This window comes from Cupressus sempervirens, unplaced genomic scaffold (genome assembly GCF_028749045.1).
Source record: "Cupressus sempervirens isolate cs-2001-9-10 unplaced genomic scaffold, ASM2874904v1 CseChr00s100013_2_01, whole genome shotgun sequence".
In the NCBI taxonomy this organism is placed as follows: domain Eukaryota; kingdom Viridiplantae; phylum Streptophyta; class Pinopsida; order Cupressales; family Cupressaceae; genus Cupressus; species Cupressus sempervirens.
Window position 1 is genome coordinate 1,942,677 of NW_028322208.1, and position 19,663 is coordinate 1,962,339.

General features: G+C 35.2%; 1 protein-coding gene across 1 annotated transcript in view; it reads right to left on the bottom strand.

Annotated features, from left to right (window-relative positions):
• Positions 1-2,283: 2,283 nt before the first annotated feature.
• The window catches only part of LOC149527815 (uncharacterized), a 36,694-nt gene continuing 19,314 nt past the window's right edge, over positions 2,284-19,663 (bottom strand). Inside the window, exons 2-3 of the mRNA XM_089812107.1 lie at positions 3,049-3,095; positions 2,284-2,936 (exon numbers count right to left, since the gene is read on the bottom strand). Of these exons, the coding sequence (XP_089668233.1) occupies positions 2,579-2,936; positions 3,049-3,095 (405 nt within the window). The 3' untranslated portion in view covers positions 2,284-2,578. The remainder of the gene's footprint in view (positions 2,937-3,048; positions 3,096-19,663) is intronic.

Sequence of the window (19,663 nt, forward strand, 5' to 3'; positions counted from 1 at the left end):
TCTCTCCTTCCTTTTTTTCCCATCTTTTGAGTTGGTCCCTATTTGTAACCACTCTGGTTTGCATCTCTTGCTCTCGTTCATCTTGATAATGGATCATAAGAGTGTGATTTGAAATGTTGATCCTGAAAATAAAAACACAATCTATATCCAAAAGCTAATCAGTGTAATTATTGAGGTTATCAAGAAGGGATATTCCTTTTAACTTTTGCTGGGAGATGAAATTTGCAAAAGAGAATCAAAACCCTCAACAACTATCACAGAGAGAGGATGCAAGAGACCTAATAGACTTGAACAATCTGGACTACTCAAACTAGATACCATTACTATTTAAAGAAAGTGAAGGAAAAGACATAAACAAAGAAAATTCTGACAAACTGGATAAAGCTGAATTCAGAGCAAGTGTTTGAGTATGGCAAGAATAAAATGTTATTCAAATGCCTTCCCAAAGAAAGCTTTGCTTAAAAGAACTTCCTGGTTTGATGTACATGCTCATTCCATACCATCCTAAAGAATAATGGCGTTGCCAAAACATATCTTGCTAGGATAAACCAACTTTGTTCAGATCAAGTCACAGTTGGAAGGAGATGATTGATTCGGTTAAGCCTTTGGCTGCCATCTTGTGAAAGCTATTCAACAAGGTGATATATCTCCAATTTGCTAACCTAATGGTCTAGAATGGTAAGCTTCTACGAACAATTTTGTAAACTCCTCAAGAAAACAATTGCAACCAGAGGCTTGGTAAACTTCATTTTTTTATTATGCTTGTTAACAAAGTTTGATATCGCAATCAACCATTCAAGACAACATTTAAAGTACATACAGAGAATAACCTCTCTTAGTGCAATCTTCACATTGTCTCCAATAATGAACGAACTGTACTTAAATAGCTTACATTGAAGCCAGTGGAAAGAGATTTGCGGATATCGAAATATAGGTAAAGCATTTTGCGTATGCCAAATGTCACAACTGTAACTCCTATCAACACCTATAAGGTTTTCAATTCTAAGCCTTCAGACACACAATTACAGTTCCAAGTAATTCAGAAGACCAAGAAACAGCACTGTATCGTCTCATCCCTAGAAAACACACAATGTAACTTTCTCATTGGTCTGATATGCCATGTTGAGACCACATCACCTCGTGCAACAACAGTATTTGGCTTCTTGTGCTCTGTTATAGTTGGTCATTAAATTATCTATCCTTTCATAAAGTGCTCGAAACACATAAAACAATTATTACAACAATGCTTCACCTATAGAACCTATTGTCAGACTCGTAAATACATAAAAGATTTTTTGCCATCTCATCTGGAAAAACTGCAGCCCACATCCAAATTTTGTTTAGTTGCATCCAGATGGTCTTCTAAACTTTGGCCAGTGATAATATTTTTACAAGAAAGATTTTAATCTGATTAGCTTAAACTTATTTTATTAGAAGTTCCTAGGAGTCTTGGTTTCTATAACCAAATGAATAGATACCCTTTGCCTGCAACATAAATGTACAAGTCAATAGAAAGTGCCCTATTTGCATGCAGCTTAAAGGTACTAGTCAAAAGAATATATCCCCTCGACATGGCCTGTGACTATCCAACAAACTAAACCTCAACCTCGTATAAAGATTTACTACTAAATCTCATCTAAAGACAACCTTTAAAAAACACAAAATGACCCCTTGGTAAGGCATGTGTTTTAGTTTGCCGTTTAGATGTTTCCTTTGCATGAGTTTCCCCTTCATAAGGCATGCATTTAAATTTTCTCTTTAGATGTTTCCATTTACATGCACCTTAAAAGCATGTGTAGCAAAACTTGTTGCATACAACAGTTATAGTTTGTGCACCTGCAAGTTCAGACAGCTATAAATTCAGCTATAAATTGTTGCCACTTCAAGTTATAATATACTATTTCTTGGTACCAATAAACAGGTGCTAGTTGAAGGAAGCAGTTCCCCTCTTGATTTCAAAAGGGAACAAAATCTACTTAAGTCGAACAATGTTGGGCTTTTCAAGGATTCAAATGGCCAGAATCGGAATATAGAAAACTTGGGACGGAAACTAAATGTCACATTTCCTTCAAGTCCTCTCTCACAACACAAAGGAACTTCCTGAGCAACACAAAAAGCTTACTACATCCACACCATTTAACACATTACATGAATCTAGTTATTATTCAATATAAATGAAGAAATAAAATCATTCATGTACCGTGAGCCTAATCCCACACAAGTCGCAGTTCTAATTAAAATGCCAGTGAAATATATCAAAGCTAAGTGAAACTATTTAACATCTTGTAAAGATAACACAATTTTTTTATAATCATTCCAGAAAAACACATTTTGAGGGTCACTCACAAAATATTTATGCAAGATTGAAAATTATTTTGAAACACTTGCATGCATAAAGGCTTGCAGCCCCAATCAAAAACTTTTATTCTGTACAAATGTTTTCAATTCCTGATATTAACAAACACTTGGTTGATGCTAGCAATCCTGCATCAATTGCTTTGTCTAATATCATTGTTAGCCCTCACAATGCACAAGAGTGCTACTCATCTAAATATAGTTCCGAACTCCTGCCCATCTTTTAAACATCTTGAACCTTCTTTTTCTCTTTGATTGGTTCAGTATACTTCTTGACTGGATAAGCAACCCTGATTGGCCTGTCATATAATTCCGCATTATCTTTTTTCATGGCATTTTCCAGGGATTCATCATCAGCAAAGACTACATGTCCAAAACCACGACAGCGGTGGAGCCCTGTTTTATATGATGCTAAACTTACTGACTCTATTTTAGAGTCCTTGAAGAACTGTCTGATATCATCTTCCTTAACAACTCGAGGAAGGTTACCAATATATGCAATTTTGCATCCACTAATTTTAACTGGACTTTTTTTCTTTGGTCTAACCTTGGACAACTCAATTTTCATGGATATGTCCCTCCTGAATACAAAAGTAGAAACAAATAAGTTTTCTTTTGCATTCATTTAGTGAAAATATTTTAAACTAGATTGAACTAATAATGGTTATATTCAACTCAAAGCAAAACCCTTACAATTTTGTTCCATCAAAGCCCAAAGCTCGTTTAGCAGCATCCTCTGCCTAAAACAACAACGGAAGGTCAATATCAATTACTGCACCCTTAAGTAACTACAACGGTCAAATTATTACACTACGCATTAAAATCGGCCAAAAGCTGAATTGTTACCAGAAGAATGTGAGAAAAGGTTAATTACATTGGATTTGACAAATATAAGATGAGCTGAATATTGCATAAGCATAATCACACTGGTTTGATAAGACTTTACTAGCAAAACTCCTTTCATTGTTCATGGATGCCGAAAGATAAAAATGTGTAGAGCGCTGCTGCACCCATTACAATCAATCAAACAGACATTGATCTTCAATACTGTACCTACATAATGTATGACACCCACAGAACTAGGAATAATAAAATCTATCTTCGATTTGGCAGCAAAAAGAAAACCAGGGCCTAGCATGTGGGGAGATCTTTCAAAGATGATAGGACAGACAAACAGCTACACATTCTGTTAGGGGGATTGATACCAACAGCAAAACTTAAGCATCGGCTTTATTTCAGAGTCTGCTGATTGCTGACAGGCTGGAAAAACATCATTGTTAAAGAAGCTTTCAATCTTATGGATCCAATGAAAATACGAGGCTGTGCAGTGTGTTAAAAATTATGGCACGGGGAGGGATGCAAACCATGCATAAGCTTGAATAATCTCGCTAGTTTTCAGGAGTACCCCGTCCAATACAGTAGAGGGCAGCATCTTGAACTGGGGAGTATTTCTGCCTTGGATCCAATGAAAATATGAGGCTGTACAGTGTGTTAAACATTATGGCACGCATAAGCTTGAATATATCTCACTAGTTTTGAGGAGTACCCCATGCAATACAGTAGTGGGCAGTATTTCTGCCTTGCACCCATGATGTTAAAGAGGACTCAATCACAGGCATCGCAAAGTCTAAGGATTGAAAAGAAATTCATGTCTAGTTGGGAGATGCAGTATACAGTTGGTGCTGTTCCCTTGGTTTTATTTCTCACTCTATTGTTTTTGAGGACCTGAGGAAACATGCAGTTGCATATTAAAAAATTACCTTTCCATGCACTTGCAGATGTTTAGCCCTCTGGCAGGACTTGAGGGGATCTGTATGCAAAAGGGCCTTGTCTGGCCACATCCTAAATCAGCTGTTTACTCTCTCCTGAATTAGCTATCAACTGTCCAGCCAGTGACGGATAGGAAATATGTAGTAATATGCAAGAAACTGGGTTACACGGTCTATGTGCATATTAATCAAGAAGTCATGGATACAGTTGTTTGATCTTTGATTTATTTCGAGTTTTTAAGTAAGCTCCGTACTCTGTTCGAGCTAGATCCCTTTTGGGCACATACTTGAAAGATCCTGGCAAAGACTCGAAACTAAAAAATTGTGTTTATAAAAGTACAGTTAGAATTAGGGAACTTAGCATAGTACAATTTGTAGGTCTACATATTTGTGTAATATTTCCTTAATATTGTAAATAATGTGTCTACATTGAAAAGGGCATATTACTTGGATAATCAGAATAGTACACAAGATATATATATATATATATATATATATATATATATATATATATATATATATATATAATGAAATCGGAATTAATCATATTATATAATAATAATTGAAATCTATATGAATGTTATATTTCATATATGATTATACATATACATAATAATGATGAGAAGGATTCTTACGAATAAATATAAAATAAAAGATTTATCAAAATAAATGGTACAATACATATATATATATAATGTCCATATTCAGATAAGTTACTATTTAGTACCTGAAGAGGGGACTGAAGTGTTTCAGAGGCTTGTTTAAATCCAGCTAATAGGTTGATTCCCAAGATAAAGTGGGGAACAGCGTCCCTTTAAAACCCTGACAGCATAGTCCAAAGACAGAGTAAGGGCTTGGATCTGTAAACTTTGGGGGAACATGTTGAGATTGGTATCTAAACACAACTTGGTTTCTTGGACTGAAATGCTAATAAGGGTAGTATGGAAAATAAGGATTATAAGTAGGAAGATTGCTTAACATGTTTGGTGAATGTATAAATTTCCTTACTCTGGATAAAGGAATAGCGTAGTTGGAATCAATGTCTTCATTAATTCTATTTACGCCACAGCATATGTATAACAGCCCTAAGCATGGTAGGGGGCATTACAGAATAGAGGACATTGTGGTTAGTACCGCAATCCTATCTTTGTTCCTGAAATATTTTTCTGGTTAGTAGGCCTAGCCAATTATAGCCAGAAATCATTGTCCATTTCAATTATTTTGCCCCTTTAGCTTCTTACTTGATTGCTAGATATGAACACATCTTGGAACATTTAGGGATGTTAGTATCCCATGTGTATTTTATGTTGTATCATCTTGGGATCCATGCTCTTGACAGTGAGGCCAATAGAGCATGCTTGTACACAATCTCATTGACTTGATTTCTTGGCTTTAGTTATGTTTGCTTTGAATTTATCAATGCATTCTTGAGATGACATTCTTGAGCATAGTTGAGCTACACCTACTTGACAGGATCTCTCTAGCCCTGTACTCTTCGTCCGTGACCAATTGAGAACTTAAATTTCAATGGAAGCTTGATTTTGAGCCTTTTGTGGTCATATGGTTATTGCTGTTGATTTTGCCCTCTTGTGTTGGCATGCACCATGCTTGCGTTGAACTCTAGGGATATAGGGTAGTTGAGTTATGCGCCCAAGCCCAGGTCAGAGTGACATGTGCTCTTGGTTTGAGACCAATCATCTAGATGTATAATCAGTGATTAAAGAATTGAAGAAGATGACCAAGTTGTTTGTGGTTAAGAACCAAAGGACCTACTAATGTTAGAGGCAGTTCTAGGAGGAGAAGGTCGTCATATTCCATGGCAAGGGCATCTCAAAAATCACAAACTCTGGGATACAAATACAGATAGAAACCAAACAACAATACTCAAAGGAGACAAAACCAAGAACATCTCAAACTTGGACAACAGGTTTAAAAGAGAATATTCATATAAATACAAGACAAAAATTCATATATAACAATGAAGAATGGACCTAAGGATTGTTACGAATAAATATGAAATAAAAGGTTTATCAGGAATTGTGCCTTAAAGTGTGTAAAAGAAGGGAAATATATGTGAAAGTGTGGAGTAAATAAAATATGTGTGTAGATTTATTAATCTGTTATATATATTAAAAGGGGAAAACATGAGAAAAAAGGATAGAAATATACATATACACACATATTGAAAATCAAAACTAGATAAATTAACACATAAGGCGGATTGCTTTGCAAAGAAATTATATTCAAATTTATGAAGAGACATGTTGTGATCCATCATCAATTGAGATAGCAACGGTATCAAGGTGGAATTTTAGACTTGAGTAGGAGTTGGTGCCTACAAATTGTGGGAGTTGGAGCTTCCAATAAGTTGGTGCTCATAAACTAAGGCGTAAGTGCCTCTACTAAGTTGGTACCTACAACTATTGTAAAAAGAATTAAATAAAAGCAACTATTTGTTGTGGTATTCTTCTGCATTGGGTGTCCATGTAAAACATTCTGTTCTCATGTGCATAATTGTTAAATTCTCAAATACTGATACTTAGACAGTGGAGGCGGAAGCGGATGCATATGGGAGGCGGACGGTTGCCCTGAGTGCCACCCGGATGCATCCGGATGCCTAGCGAATGCCACCCACAGACACCCAGATGCATCTGGATGCCTGACAGGCACTCAGACACATCTGGGTGCATGTGGTTGGCACCCGCACGGCACCTGGGCACAGTTTTGAAATTCTTATATATATATATATATATGAAGAACACAAGAAATGCGAGTAAAAATAAGTTAGGCACAGTGGTAGGGATTGTATCGAAAAGAAGCAGGGAATGTTTTATCTGCTTGCCTTAGGGAATTGGTACAGGCAGAGAGATTGGAAGAAATGCAAGTGCTTTTTGAAATTCTGATTCATTGTTTGAAGTTATTGTGTCGTTGCCTTTTTATACTTGTAGTTCGGGTTCTGTGTGTAAAACTGCTAGGACTGGCTGCTTTATCTAGGCACCTGATTATTTTCTGCACCAAGAGGTTCCTTTCAATGTATATAAATTAAAATCTCCTTAGGGCCTAGGTTGACATCTTAATATTACAGCTTGATATCATCAGATATGGATTTATAAACAAAATATCTAATTAGGCCTATTATAAATAAAAATAACACTAATACCAAACTTGATAGATAAAAAGATTATCTAAGGTAATTCAGGGGATCTTTTTCTAATATTCAAATCAACAACTCTAGTAATGACTACACTGTAGATATAGAAGGCAGCACTATATGCAATAAATGTAATATCTCCCAACATAAGACTAATTTTGAATATTATGTGTCAATATCTAATCTTAAAATATAAAATAATTCAAAATTTGATCTAATCTAAAATCAATATAAAACACTATTCCCTATAGAAGGCATCTAAAATCTATAAACTGGTAGTATAAGGAAGATATCAGAGAGGAAACAAAGATTACTAGCCTATAGGCTACCTAGGTGGAGACTTTGCATGAAAAATCGTGATGTCTCACCCAAAAATAAAACTCCCACAAGCCAATTGTTTTACAATTGCTGGAATAGATACATGGTTCTTCTCACTGATAAAATGTTTTCGTTATACATACGCTGCACATTAAATGTGCTCAGCACCGCCCTCATATCCATATCCATATATATATATTTCATATTGAAATCTGAAATATCTTGAATCTTAAATCTTGATCAATGGTGAAGTACCATATGATACTATCAAATGATGTATGTTTGTATATTTCTAAGTTTCTAACTCTAAGTTCTTGTATTTATTCTTAAATTCTTTGCATCTATATAATATATATATATATATAGATGGTTCCAAACACATCCGTATCCAAGAAAAAAATCCCGCATCCTGCATCCACTTCCGAATCGGCAACTTAGGCTAAATTCAGTAATTGATGCTATTGTGATGGTTAAAGTTTAAATCGGTAAAAGAATTGTTTGAGACTTTTTCATCTGACTTTTACCAGTCAGACTCTACCTGCTTTTGTATCTACGCCCAGTTTCATTTTCCAGTCCAGCTTGCATGTCGTATGACTTGCTTATGTTTATGAGATGGTTATCTGATTATTCTCTACTGGTTTATTGATGGTTTCTTGCTGGTTTATTGATAATTAAAAGGTAAACTATCTTGTATGTATAATCATCTAGGAACATATATCTTTGGAATAAATCTATGTTACCCGGGGACGCGTTTCCACCCCTAAACCTGAAGTTTTGGAAACAGGGACGGTTTCGGGGACAGGGGGACGGCAGGGGACATTTCCCAGATGTCCCCACTTGGAGAAGAAAATAGGAAACGCATCCCCGAAACTTCGGAAACGGTCAACGAGTTTCCGAACCACGTTGACCGTTTCGGGGACTGTTTTTCCGTTTCCTAACGTCTTGGGGACTGCATAAAAGGTTTCCTATTAAAATTTATTAAACTCAAAAAAATCATTAAAAAGATGATTTTCCAGTCATCTGCAGGCCCGGACATGTAGAAGTCAATTTTTTTATAAAATATATTATAAAATGAATGATTAGGGGCAACTATCATACCATCTTTGTTTTCATTTTGAAGCTCGGGATGATACTGATAGTGACTTTGATATGGATGATTAGGGGCAGCTGCCTTAGTATCTTTTGTTTTCATTTTGACTTTGATGTTTCAGACTTGGAGTGTTCTGTCTTGACATTATAATATTATATGAATCATTGATACACTATAGTTGATACTTCAAAAGTTTAAAACTTTAAAGTTTGAGTCTTTATCTATTCAATGTTTCCATTTTATTGAGAGTTGATGTTTTTCATTCTCTTATTTGAACTCATTTCATTATGTGCTAATGGTATCTTAAGTACTTAAATGATGATGATTGAAAATGATGCTATTTAGAATTTTCTACGATAATTCAATTAGATGCTGATTGCTATGCTGTATGATCATTGATGAATCATTATTTGATGAATGAAATTGATAATTTTAAACTATGTTGCTATGATGAATATAGAATTGATGGATATATTTGAAAATTCAGATATGTATATATATATATATATATATATAGCCGTCCCCTGTTTCAGCCAAAAAAAAACCGTCCCGAAAACCCGTTTCCCCGTCCCCCCCGTCCCAGAAACTTGAGGTAACATAGGAATAAATTGAATCTCTAAGAGATGGATTGTGAGGATGGACTAGTCTCTCTATGTTTAGCCATTGGTTATTGTCGGCTTAGCCTCTTGAGATTCATGGATGTTGTTAGAATCCTTGTAAGGCAGTCTCTCAAACGTGTTCCGAATGTGTTACTGGATTGCCATGGAACCCTTGGAAGTACTTGTTTGTCTTTTGTTTGCACAATCGTAGAATGATTGATCATTGTTCTTATATTCTTGTTTATACATTATGTTTGGTATTCATGATGTTTATTCCATGTTCAAAAAAAATATTGTTATTTGAAACTTTGTTCTATGAGTTCCCTGGTGGTGTATTACAATATCAGTGTCCTAAAAAGTAAAATATCAATCACTATTGGCAGTCACATTTGACGCATACAATTCATATCTAAGTATTTGATATTTGCAATTTCTCTCTTTTACCAATTTGTCAAAGTTTCATTTAAAATGCAATTCTCATACATTTTTTTGTAACTACTTCAAGTTGTGATATTGCTATCAAAATTCAACTGTGTAGTTTTTTGAGTCAAACTCAAGTGCTATATATAGATCAGCTTTGCCATCCCCCCACAACCTCCCCAGCCATCCCCAGACTTAGGCCCTTTATCCCTCAAACCTGTCCCTATCCCCAAATGGCAGTGGAACATTGTTTCTAACATGTTGGGTATCTGCATTGATTGTGCTCCCACACTTGAATTTTATTTTTATAGGAATTGTAGCCGTTGTTGTATGTCAACAGGGTCTAAACCTAAAAAATATTGTGTTTATAATTTTATTTACCGCAGTTTGATCCAGAGATTTTATTTAACCAAAACTATCAATCCTAAACACCAAAGCCAATTGAGAAACTTAAAAAAGACACTTAAAAGGAAAATGAATAAAAACTACAAAAAATTATCACAAGTTATGTGAAATGGACAAACCCCAGGGCTGTCACCTCAATTAACTGTAACCGTAATCTCTCCATAACAATCATATTCCCTGTCTCTCATGAAGAGAGCCAAAACTTCAATAAAATTTACAGGTTGCAGACCACCCATTAAGAGACCCAACTGGACATTGTGGATAAGGACTTACAGCATAGAGTTGAATTCCCTTCATCTAATTCCCTTACAGATTTATGGGCTATGACTAACACATGTAATCATTAAAAACATGGTCAGAAAATCGGCTGGACTCGCCATGAACTAGGAATAACTTGTGAGTTTACGAGTGTGTTAAGCCAACTCACAAGTCTGTGGCGAGTCTTAAACTTGTAATGGCAAATCTTAAACTTGCACTGACGAGTCCATGGTGAGACTTAGACTTGCAATCTTAAGTCTTCAACTTGCTCTCATGAGTTTTATACTAGGAGGAGGTTGAGTTTTGATCGAGACTCCCATGTTTTCTGCAGGGACTCTAGCTACAGGTTTGTAATGCCACATGACATTAAAAGCTAATTTTATTTTTTTCATGTTTCTTATCATGTGTTGTTTGTTAGTGCTCAAAACAGGGATATAGGGTGTGGAAAAGGTAAGGAAACAACATAAAAGAAGCAAAAGAATTTTAGGCAACGGTTTTTTTTTCATTTCCATCTAATTATAAATCAAAAAATCTTGAAAAACAATGGGATATGCTGGCAAAAAAAATTATATTTCCCTTTCTTACTAGTTTCCTTGTATCTTTATCTTGTTTATTATACTATTTTTTCAAATGATCCATTATCAATCTTTTATTGATTTTCCACAAAACCCTTTTTTAATGTTAAAACAGCAATTAAAGTTCAACTCCAAGGACAGCCCAAAGGCCAAAAGCAATATCAGAAGAAAAAAAAAGCCTGGAAGTATGGGATAAACGGAAATACGAAGGGAAAGGTGACTTCCGCCGAATGTGGCAAATGGATGACAGGCAGAGTCAATAGATTAAAATACCGCCAAGCAAAAAAACTTGGACAAAATGTGCAAGGTCGCCTCAATGCAACTCCTAAGATATTCAACACACGAAAGCCCTTCTTGTTGAGTATGAATTGCAAATGGAAGAAAAGAGAAAAAACAAAAGAATTTGTGTCGGTTGCAATGATCTAAAGAGTCCACATTGGCTCCCTTTGGTCACACTTGCAAAAGTCCAAGCATCCATCAACTAAATTCATCTATTGAGGTTGAGGCTATTGAGACTCAAACTCCTCTTACATCATAACTAATTTACCTTGTTCCATGCAATGTTCCAAGAGCACAATCTTCACTTGAATTTATTAAATGGAATAGAGAAAAAAATGAACAAGCAAAGTGATGAACAATAGAGAAAGAAAAGTGATGAACCCTAGAATCAAAGGTCTAGTTGCACAAAGGATTAACAAGATCAAGGATGATGGCTAAAAGAGACAGATAATGTAAACATAATAAAGGAACAAAGAAGACACACAGGTGACATCAAGCACAAAATTGAGGAAAGAAGAAGAGCGATTTAACAAATCTAACAAGCTTAGACTGAAGCAATATCAGGTCAAGTTATCTTGTATGAATCCCTAATCAGTTTTCTACAAGGTGCATGAAATCCTTTAACAATGTAGTCTCTGAAAGAACTGTTAAGTTCATATAGGAACATTTGTAAATCCTTTAATAGGATGAATGCCATATAGGCATGATGAAATCTCTTAACAAAGTAGTCTTAATAGGCTGAAGATACAATTTGCATTGTATTAGTCACTCCTTACCGAGCGAGTCACACAGAAAGTGACAAAGCTATAAGCCCTAATCGGTAACCTTTTTCTACTACAGCAAAGAAGTCATCCCCACTGCAGTTTTTCCCTCTAACCATGGGTTTTCTACGATACCAAAAATCTTGTGTTATGGTTATCTAATTGATTGTGCATTTCTATTATTTACTTTATGCATTTGATTTTCAACATATTGGTAATATTGAGACAACTTTCAGTAAACAGGTTAGTAGTTGTTAAATTGGTTAAATGCACAAGTATTGATTCCCCCCTCCCCGAGGACTTAACCTTTCCAATTAGCACTGGTTACCACATTTACAATTGCAAGCAAGGGGTTTAAGGCCCCAACAACCAAAGACTTCAGTGGGCCATTGCTAGAGCAATCCATGAAATATAAACACAGTTTGTGTTTGATGATAGAAAAAAAATTGGAGTATGAGATGCAGCATCTTCTCCAATAGGTGGATAAATGGACAAAGATGACTCTACTCCCCATCTTGGCAGCTTCTAATGGTGCAAGTCCCCAATAACCAAAGACTTTAATGGGCCATTGCTAGAGCACTCCGGGAAAAATACACAATTTGTGTTTGATGATAGTAAAAAAAAATTGTATTACGAGATGCAACATCTCATCCAATGGGTGGATACATGGCCAAAATATGACTTTCCTCACCTTCTTGGTGGCTTCTAATGGTGCAATGTTATTCCTCAAGTCTACTAATGTCTCACATAAAATTCAAAAAACATAGACTTTATGCAAGTTGACAATATTATCCAAATTATCATGGACAAAGCAGTTGCAAATGTAGCTGCAAGTAGAATGTTTATGGAGAGGCATCCCAGAATTACATGGAATCCTTGTGTTGCACATTACTTGGACTTGTTATTGGAGGACATTGGGAAGATTGGATGGGTAAAAAGGTTGGTTGAAGATGTTAAAAGTGTCACCAAATTCACCTACAACCATACTTTGGTCCTCTTTTGATAAGAAAACACACAAATGGCAAGAAGCCTGTGTGACTAGGAATGACATAATTTGCTCGCCATTGCCTCACATTGCAAAGCATTCTTGGTGTCAATCCTCATCTTAAGCAAATGTTTTGTGTCCAATGCTTGGTAGGAGTCTACACTCTCCAAAAGAGTCAAAGCAGAGAAGATAGTAAGCATTTTTTTAATGATGAATTCAGCAAAAGTGGAGAGGAATTGATATATAAACTTTATACAAGATAATCTACTTGCTGTTTTGTTTTTGAGAGGATGATTTTGTAATAATTTCAAAAAAAAATTCATTTTCTTATTCTTTATATGGTGGATGTAGAGGGCAATGCCAATGGGTTTAGGGTTCAGCATTTAGGGCATTTATTAGGCCATAAATAGGGCAAACGAGGCCATTTCACATTACTATGGCAGAATTTCAAGAGGATGTGTAATCCTTTGGCACACCATTAGTTGCAGGTGGAAAAACCAACTCCACCAACCGATACATGTCTTGGCCTACTTCTCGAACCCAAAATTCTACTTCACTAATTCATTGAGGGATGATGAGGATCATGGCAAGTGTTGTTACATGCATTGATATGATGGCACCTGACTGCAACTTGAAAACAAGATTCTTGATGAGTTGGTGGTGAGATTTGATGTTTGCTATATCCTATTTTTTAATTTGGAAATGTTCGTTGTTGAGTCTAGACTCATTGAGTTACTATTTTAATTATGAATTTGGAAATGCTAAATGTTCAAGATCTACAAGGGTGTAGAGGGGCGACTCTTTTCTTTACAACAAGCAGTTGATAGAAGAGAGAGAAAAAAGAAAACATTTATTTTTTACTCAACAAACGTCTTTGAAACAGGCAACAAGTGATTAATGGTCCCTATGGATGTGAGTTTTGTTCTACACCAGCATACAGAACTTAAGACTTATTATTCCAACATGAAATACTGAAATTCCAACTCTATTGAAAAATGATGGTCATATGCTATACAATGTTAATGAATTATGACCAAATGACACAATCCCTAAAGTTTCTCGTTATTGTAGACTATGACTCAATTATTATGATGTAATATGTTGATTGTCACAAAGGGACTTGTCTTGTTCACTCAATGGATATTCACACTTGACTTTAACTTCTTCCAACCAACAAACTGCAAAGGATAAGGTTTTAGAGAGTCTAATCTAATCCTAGAATGCAAGAAATTATGAATGTCTTTATGACTCTACTAGACTTATTTAGACATCAACATCAACTAATCTAGTGTGATCTCCTAAGGTAAATGTGAGATAGTCAAATTGAAGAGCACACAATTATACTAAGAGAGGGGGGCGTGTGGTGAATTAGTATAACAACAAATTTGCCAATTTGAAACTTTTATCCAAACAATTAACTTCAAATGCTGAAATGAACAATTATACACATGAACACAATAACACAAGATTTACGTGGAAACCCAATGCGGGAGAAAACCACGACAACAAATGCTTTTATATAAACTTTGTTGTTTTACAATGTATTGTAGACTTTAACCTACTAGGGGCTCTGACCACTGTGTTTATGAGCACCGACTCACTGGAAGCTCAACCTCCCACATTTTGCAGGCTTCGACCTATTGGAAGCACCAATTCTCCACTGCTGTCTTTGCAAGCACCAACCCACAACACACAAATTGTTCTTCCACCTTGATGATGTTGCTCACCCAACTGATGATGGATATTTTGCTCCACAAATCTGAATGCTTTTCTTCCTTTGTCTAAAAGCTTATTATCTTCAAAGCACACTCTTCTCATACCCTCTTAATTTCCTTCTATCTCATATTTCCAATCAGATAAATAAATCTGCATTTGTCTATGTATATTTTACACCAAATATTACTCCACTTTAATTTCTCATTATTTTTTCTCCATCTCTTTCACACCGCCCATTGATTTCTTCATTTGTTCTATAATATTTCTTTTTCCATTCTTCTTAATTCTCTCCAAACTTGAATCCTTATAAATATTATGGTGAAAGGTCTCTTCAAAGTCACGTCTCTAAAGACTCATCTCTTCTTTTATATTAATTAATAATAGTAACCGTCTATAATTAATATTATTAATATCTTATACTTGTTCTATTTAACCTTTATAATCATAACGCTCGTTCGCAACTTCAAATGTTTTAATTAAGTTTTCTATCAATTCCCTATTACTCACAAAACACTTTTCTTAATTTCTTCATTCAAACCAAAGTCATTGTTTCATATCATTTTAATTTCTTCTTTGATCGCATAATGTTTTACCATGGTCTATGATAATAGTTGTTCTCCTTTTTATCTTTCGTTTTTCCTCTCGTCATCATTAATCAATTTTGCCTCTACTTTTGAGACTTTTATTCTCTTGTATCAAGCCCGTAGATGGTTGCTGCCAGATGTTCCAGATCGAGTGCAAGAACCAAGATGATCGCTGCCTTCAAAATTCATAAATAGAATCATGGACTCCTTTACTCTCGATAATTTCTTGAATAAGCCATTGTTGTAAATTAACTTGGAACTCCACTATAATTCAACGCTGACTGGGACATTTATATTAATCTTTCAATTTTGTCTTTGTTCCTTGTAGCATTTCGAACCTGAAGAAAGATAAGTACTCTTGACAGCATCTGTAATTCAACTTCCATCGCTGCTTCAGTTCTGTGGATGCACGCAACCAGTAACACAATTCATGTTTTAATTGACCAATAAAATTGAATCTCAGATTCTGTAAGGCTTGATGTTCTCATATTGCATAACCATCAATCACCGTTGTTAGAAGGTGTAATTTGAGTTAACATGTTCTTCTTTACCCATTTATTGCAAGTCAATATTCCCATTCCCAAATCTATTGCTATTTCAATTTGTCTGACATCAGTTTCTTTATATTTCTACAGATGAATGATATCTCTGCAGCATCTATGTATTCATTTAAACAAAATATATACATCTGTTCTTTCCAAGATTTTGGTAAATCATTTCTCCATGGTCACACCATATATTGTGTTGAATCACGTCACTGGCATTTGCAAGGGACTTTGACTCTGCCATAAAACCGCTGCATCATGTGTTGTTGCTGTCAATCTTCACTCTTCAGATTTTCACCAATTACTTTGTAGATATTGTCGCTGTGTAGTTTCCCTTATATGTGGTGTGGCTCCTCTGCTTGAAATCGCACATGCTTGACTTCCATTGAACTGCAACCATTGACTCATGTTGTATAACACTGATGTAGAAGATTGTCCATGTTGTCAGGTGTCATGGCATATATCACTGTTTACATTTAGTCGCTACTTTTATCATGATCTTGGTATGAAGAAAACTTTATTGCTTTGCTGCTGAAGTTTATTTCTTTATTTTATCAGACCTTGATATATTAGTCATCTTCCAATTTTCTTCTATTGAATCCAATGATATGCCTTTCTTAGAAAAAGGCGGCTTCACAAAATTAGATTTGGCATCTTCATTTTTTTATTCTTACAATATCTTTGTTCAGATATTATTAATAATTCCACATGTACTTCCTCTGATGTATATATTCTGTTTATATAATCATATCCTTCCCCTGCTGTGCTGAACTGCAACCATTGACCTATGTTGTATAACACTGATGTAGAGGATTGTCCATGTTGTTGGGTGTCATATGGCATATATCACTGTTTACATTTACTCGCTACTTTTATCATGATCTTGGTATAAAGAAAACTTTATTGCTTTCCTGCTAAAGTTTATTTCTTTATTTTATCAGACCTTGATATATTTGCCATCTTCCTATTCTCTTCTATTGAATCCAATGATATGCCTTTCTTAGAAACAGGCGGCTTCACAAAATTAGATTTGGCATCATCGTTTTTTTTATTCTTACAATATCTTTGTTCAGATATTATTAATAATTCCACATGTGCTTCCTCTGATGTATATACTCTGTTTATATAATCACATCCTTCCCCTGCTGTGCTGATATAAATTGGTCTTTACTTTTACGTAGTTATCTTTGTGCTTTCATTATGCTCAACTCTTGAATCAATGAAATGAAACTCATACTGAATTTTTGACATCAATAAAAGTACTTCTATCAGCTTATTCTATTATAGTTTTTATCTTCCTTATATAACTCTTGCCACATCCACAGATATATGTATGTATAAATTCTCTGTTATTGTTCTGCCATCTATAAACACACACACACACACATATATCAGATATAACAAATCTGAATGTAAATTCTTTAATTACCCCTAAGATTATTTATTCACATACTCCACTTCGTCTTATTGTTTTTCTTTATACACTTCTTTGTTCTGCTTTAATTTGAACTCACTGTTTTTATTTCTGTTCATTGACATGAAATCCTTTGACATCAATGACAATTATTCCATCAATCTCCCCCTTTGTCATTGATGGCAATACCACATCTTCCAAAATCTCCTCCTCTCTCTCTCTCCCCCTTTGACATCAATGGCAACGGGATAACAATCTACAAAAGCCCTCAAATGATCCCCCTATGAAATTTATCTCGTTCTCCCCCAGAGAAGAGTCCACCAATCCTCCAACAAGTTTTTAAGCTACCAACACTGCATCTATCTCTTTTAAAGATTCCTCTTTCAATCTTTGATGACAATGCGAACAATTTCATCTCTTGAAGGGAATCTTCATCAACCATCTCTCTGTTGGCAATATGGTTAAATCAGTTGAATACTTAGTCGATTTGGTGTTGTCATTTATGGCAACATATATTTTGGTATTTCATTGTGAGATTATAGACAGAAAATTGCATTAGACAATTGTAGCAGAACAAATAGATTATGTGAGTACAGATGACTGAGTCAGAATTGACGTGCGTAGTTGAGGACAGATATTTAAGAGTGTCATGATGATGTGTGTAAGTGCGCAGGTGTGTACGGGCAATATGGAATTAGTTATAGAAGATTTACCAGTACAGGAAATTAACAGAGCAGAACAGAGCATGACAGCAAAATGATAATTACGGCTTAAGGAATTATTTTGGTAATCTTTGTCCATTTCATCTTGGGAGGTCACATATAAAAGAAACAAGAGGTAGTCCATTTCTCCACCAAACTTGAGCAAATCCATATGTTTTCTGAGCAACGAATTAATCAAGGAAAAGGCAGCAACATCTCATTAAGGAGCAGCGATTTTATGAAAAATGGGAGACAATTTTAAGGAAGCTTAGAAAGTAAATTTTTCTAAATTTGTAATAAATCAGAATTGAGGTGTGTTGAAAAGGAACAAATCTGGCTAGAAAATAGTCACCTATAAAAGAAACGAGAGGTAGTCCATTTCTCCACCAAACTTGAGCAAATCCATATGTTTTCTGAGCAACGAATTAATTAAAAAAAAGGCAGCGACATCTCATTAAGGAGCAGCGATTTTATGAAAAATGGGAGACAATTTTAAGGGAGCTTAGAAAGTAAATTTTACTAAATTTGTAATAAATCAGAATTGAGGTGTGTTGAAAAGGAACAAATCTGGCTAGAAAATAGTCACCTATAAAAGAAACGAGAGGTAGTCCATTTCTCCACCAAACTTGAGCGAATCCATATGTTTTCTGAGTAAAGAATTAATTAAGGAAAAGGCAGCAACATCTCATTAAGGAGCAGCAATTTTACGAAAAATGGGAGACAATTTTAAGGGAGTTTAGAGAGTAAATTTGTAATAAATCAGAATTGAGGTGTGTTGAATAGGAACAAATCTAGCCAGAAAATCCATGATCAAAGTGCATTTTGCCTCCTTGCTTTGATGTGAATTCTTGATCAAGTTGGTTTAGTAGAAGAGAAGGTTGATTTAAATTTGATCTAGATGCAACTTCATATCATGTAAGCATTCAGATCATCTCCTTTTTTAACATACTCGTCATTTCGGGAACTTGATAAAATTTAACTTTTGTGTTTGCAAGGCAACCAAGGAGGAGCGAGGACAGAGTTGAAGATTCACTCATTGGAGCAACAGAATATCACATGGATGGCATGCAAATTGTCATGTCCCCTTTTCAAATAATTAAAAAATAATAATCTTTGCTAAGGCAGGCAGGCCCAAGAAAGTGAAGTTTCAAAAAAAGGGGGTTAATCTTTGGAAACCGTTGGACTAATAAATGAAAATTATTATTAAAATATGTTTCATTAACCTCTCTTGGACGTGAGTTACAGTTATGCCCTCTATTAAGAGGTTTGGAGGCATTTTGGGGAGATTCCAGAACTTGATTTTGCTGATTCTTTGTTATTCTTCAGAGGCTGCCAAACCTGTGGAGAAGGAGACCCAAGAACGAGAGTTTGCAGGTTTCCAGGGAGACCCAAGAATGGGAGTTTGCAGGTTTCCAAGAAGGCTAAGGACGGGAGTTTGAAGCCATTCCATGTGCATGCTCATACAGAGTTTGCCTTTGTGCTGAACAGTGCAAATTTGTGGGTTTTCGGGTGTGTTTTTTGTATGAGTTTGGTGTTTACAGTTGAGTATTTCATATCAGTTTGGGTTGCTTCTGTATTTCAGACTTTAAGGTGTTAAAATAGAGCTGAATATATGTATTGGGACGTGATTAAACTTCTGAGATAGATTATTAGTGTTTTGTGGTGTTTCCGGGCATTTTTGTGTTAATTTCGGGAGCCCGATGAGCATAGTTTTTGTCCTACATTTGTGAACTGTTGT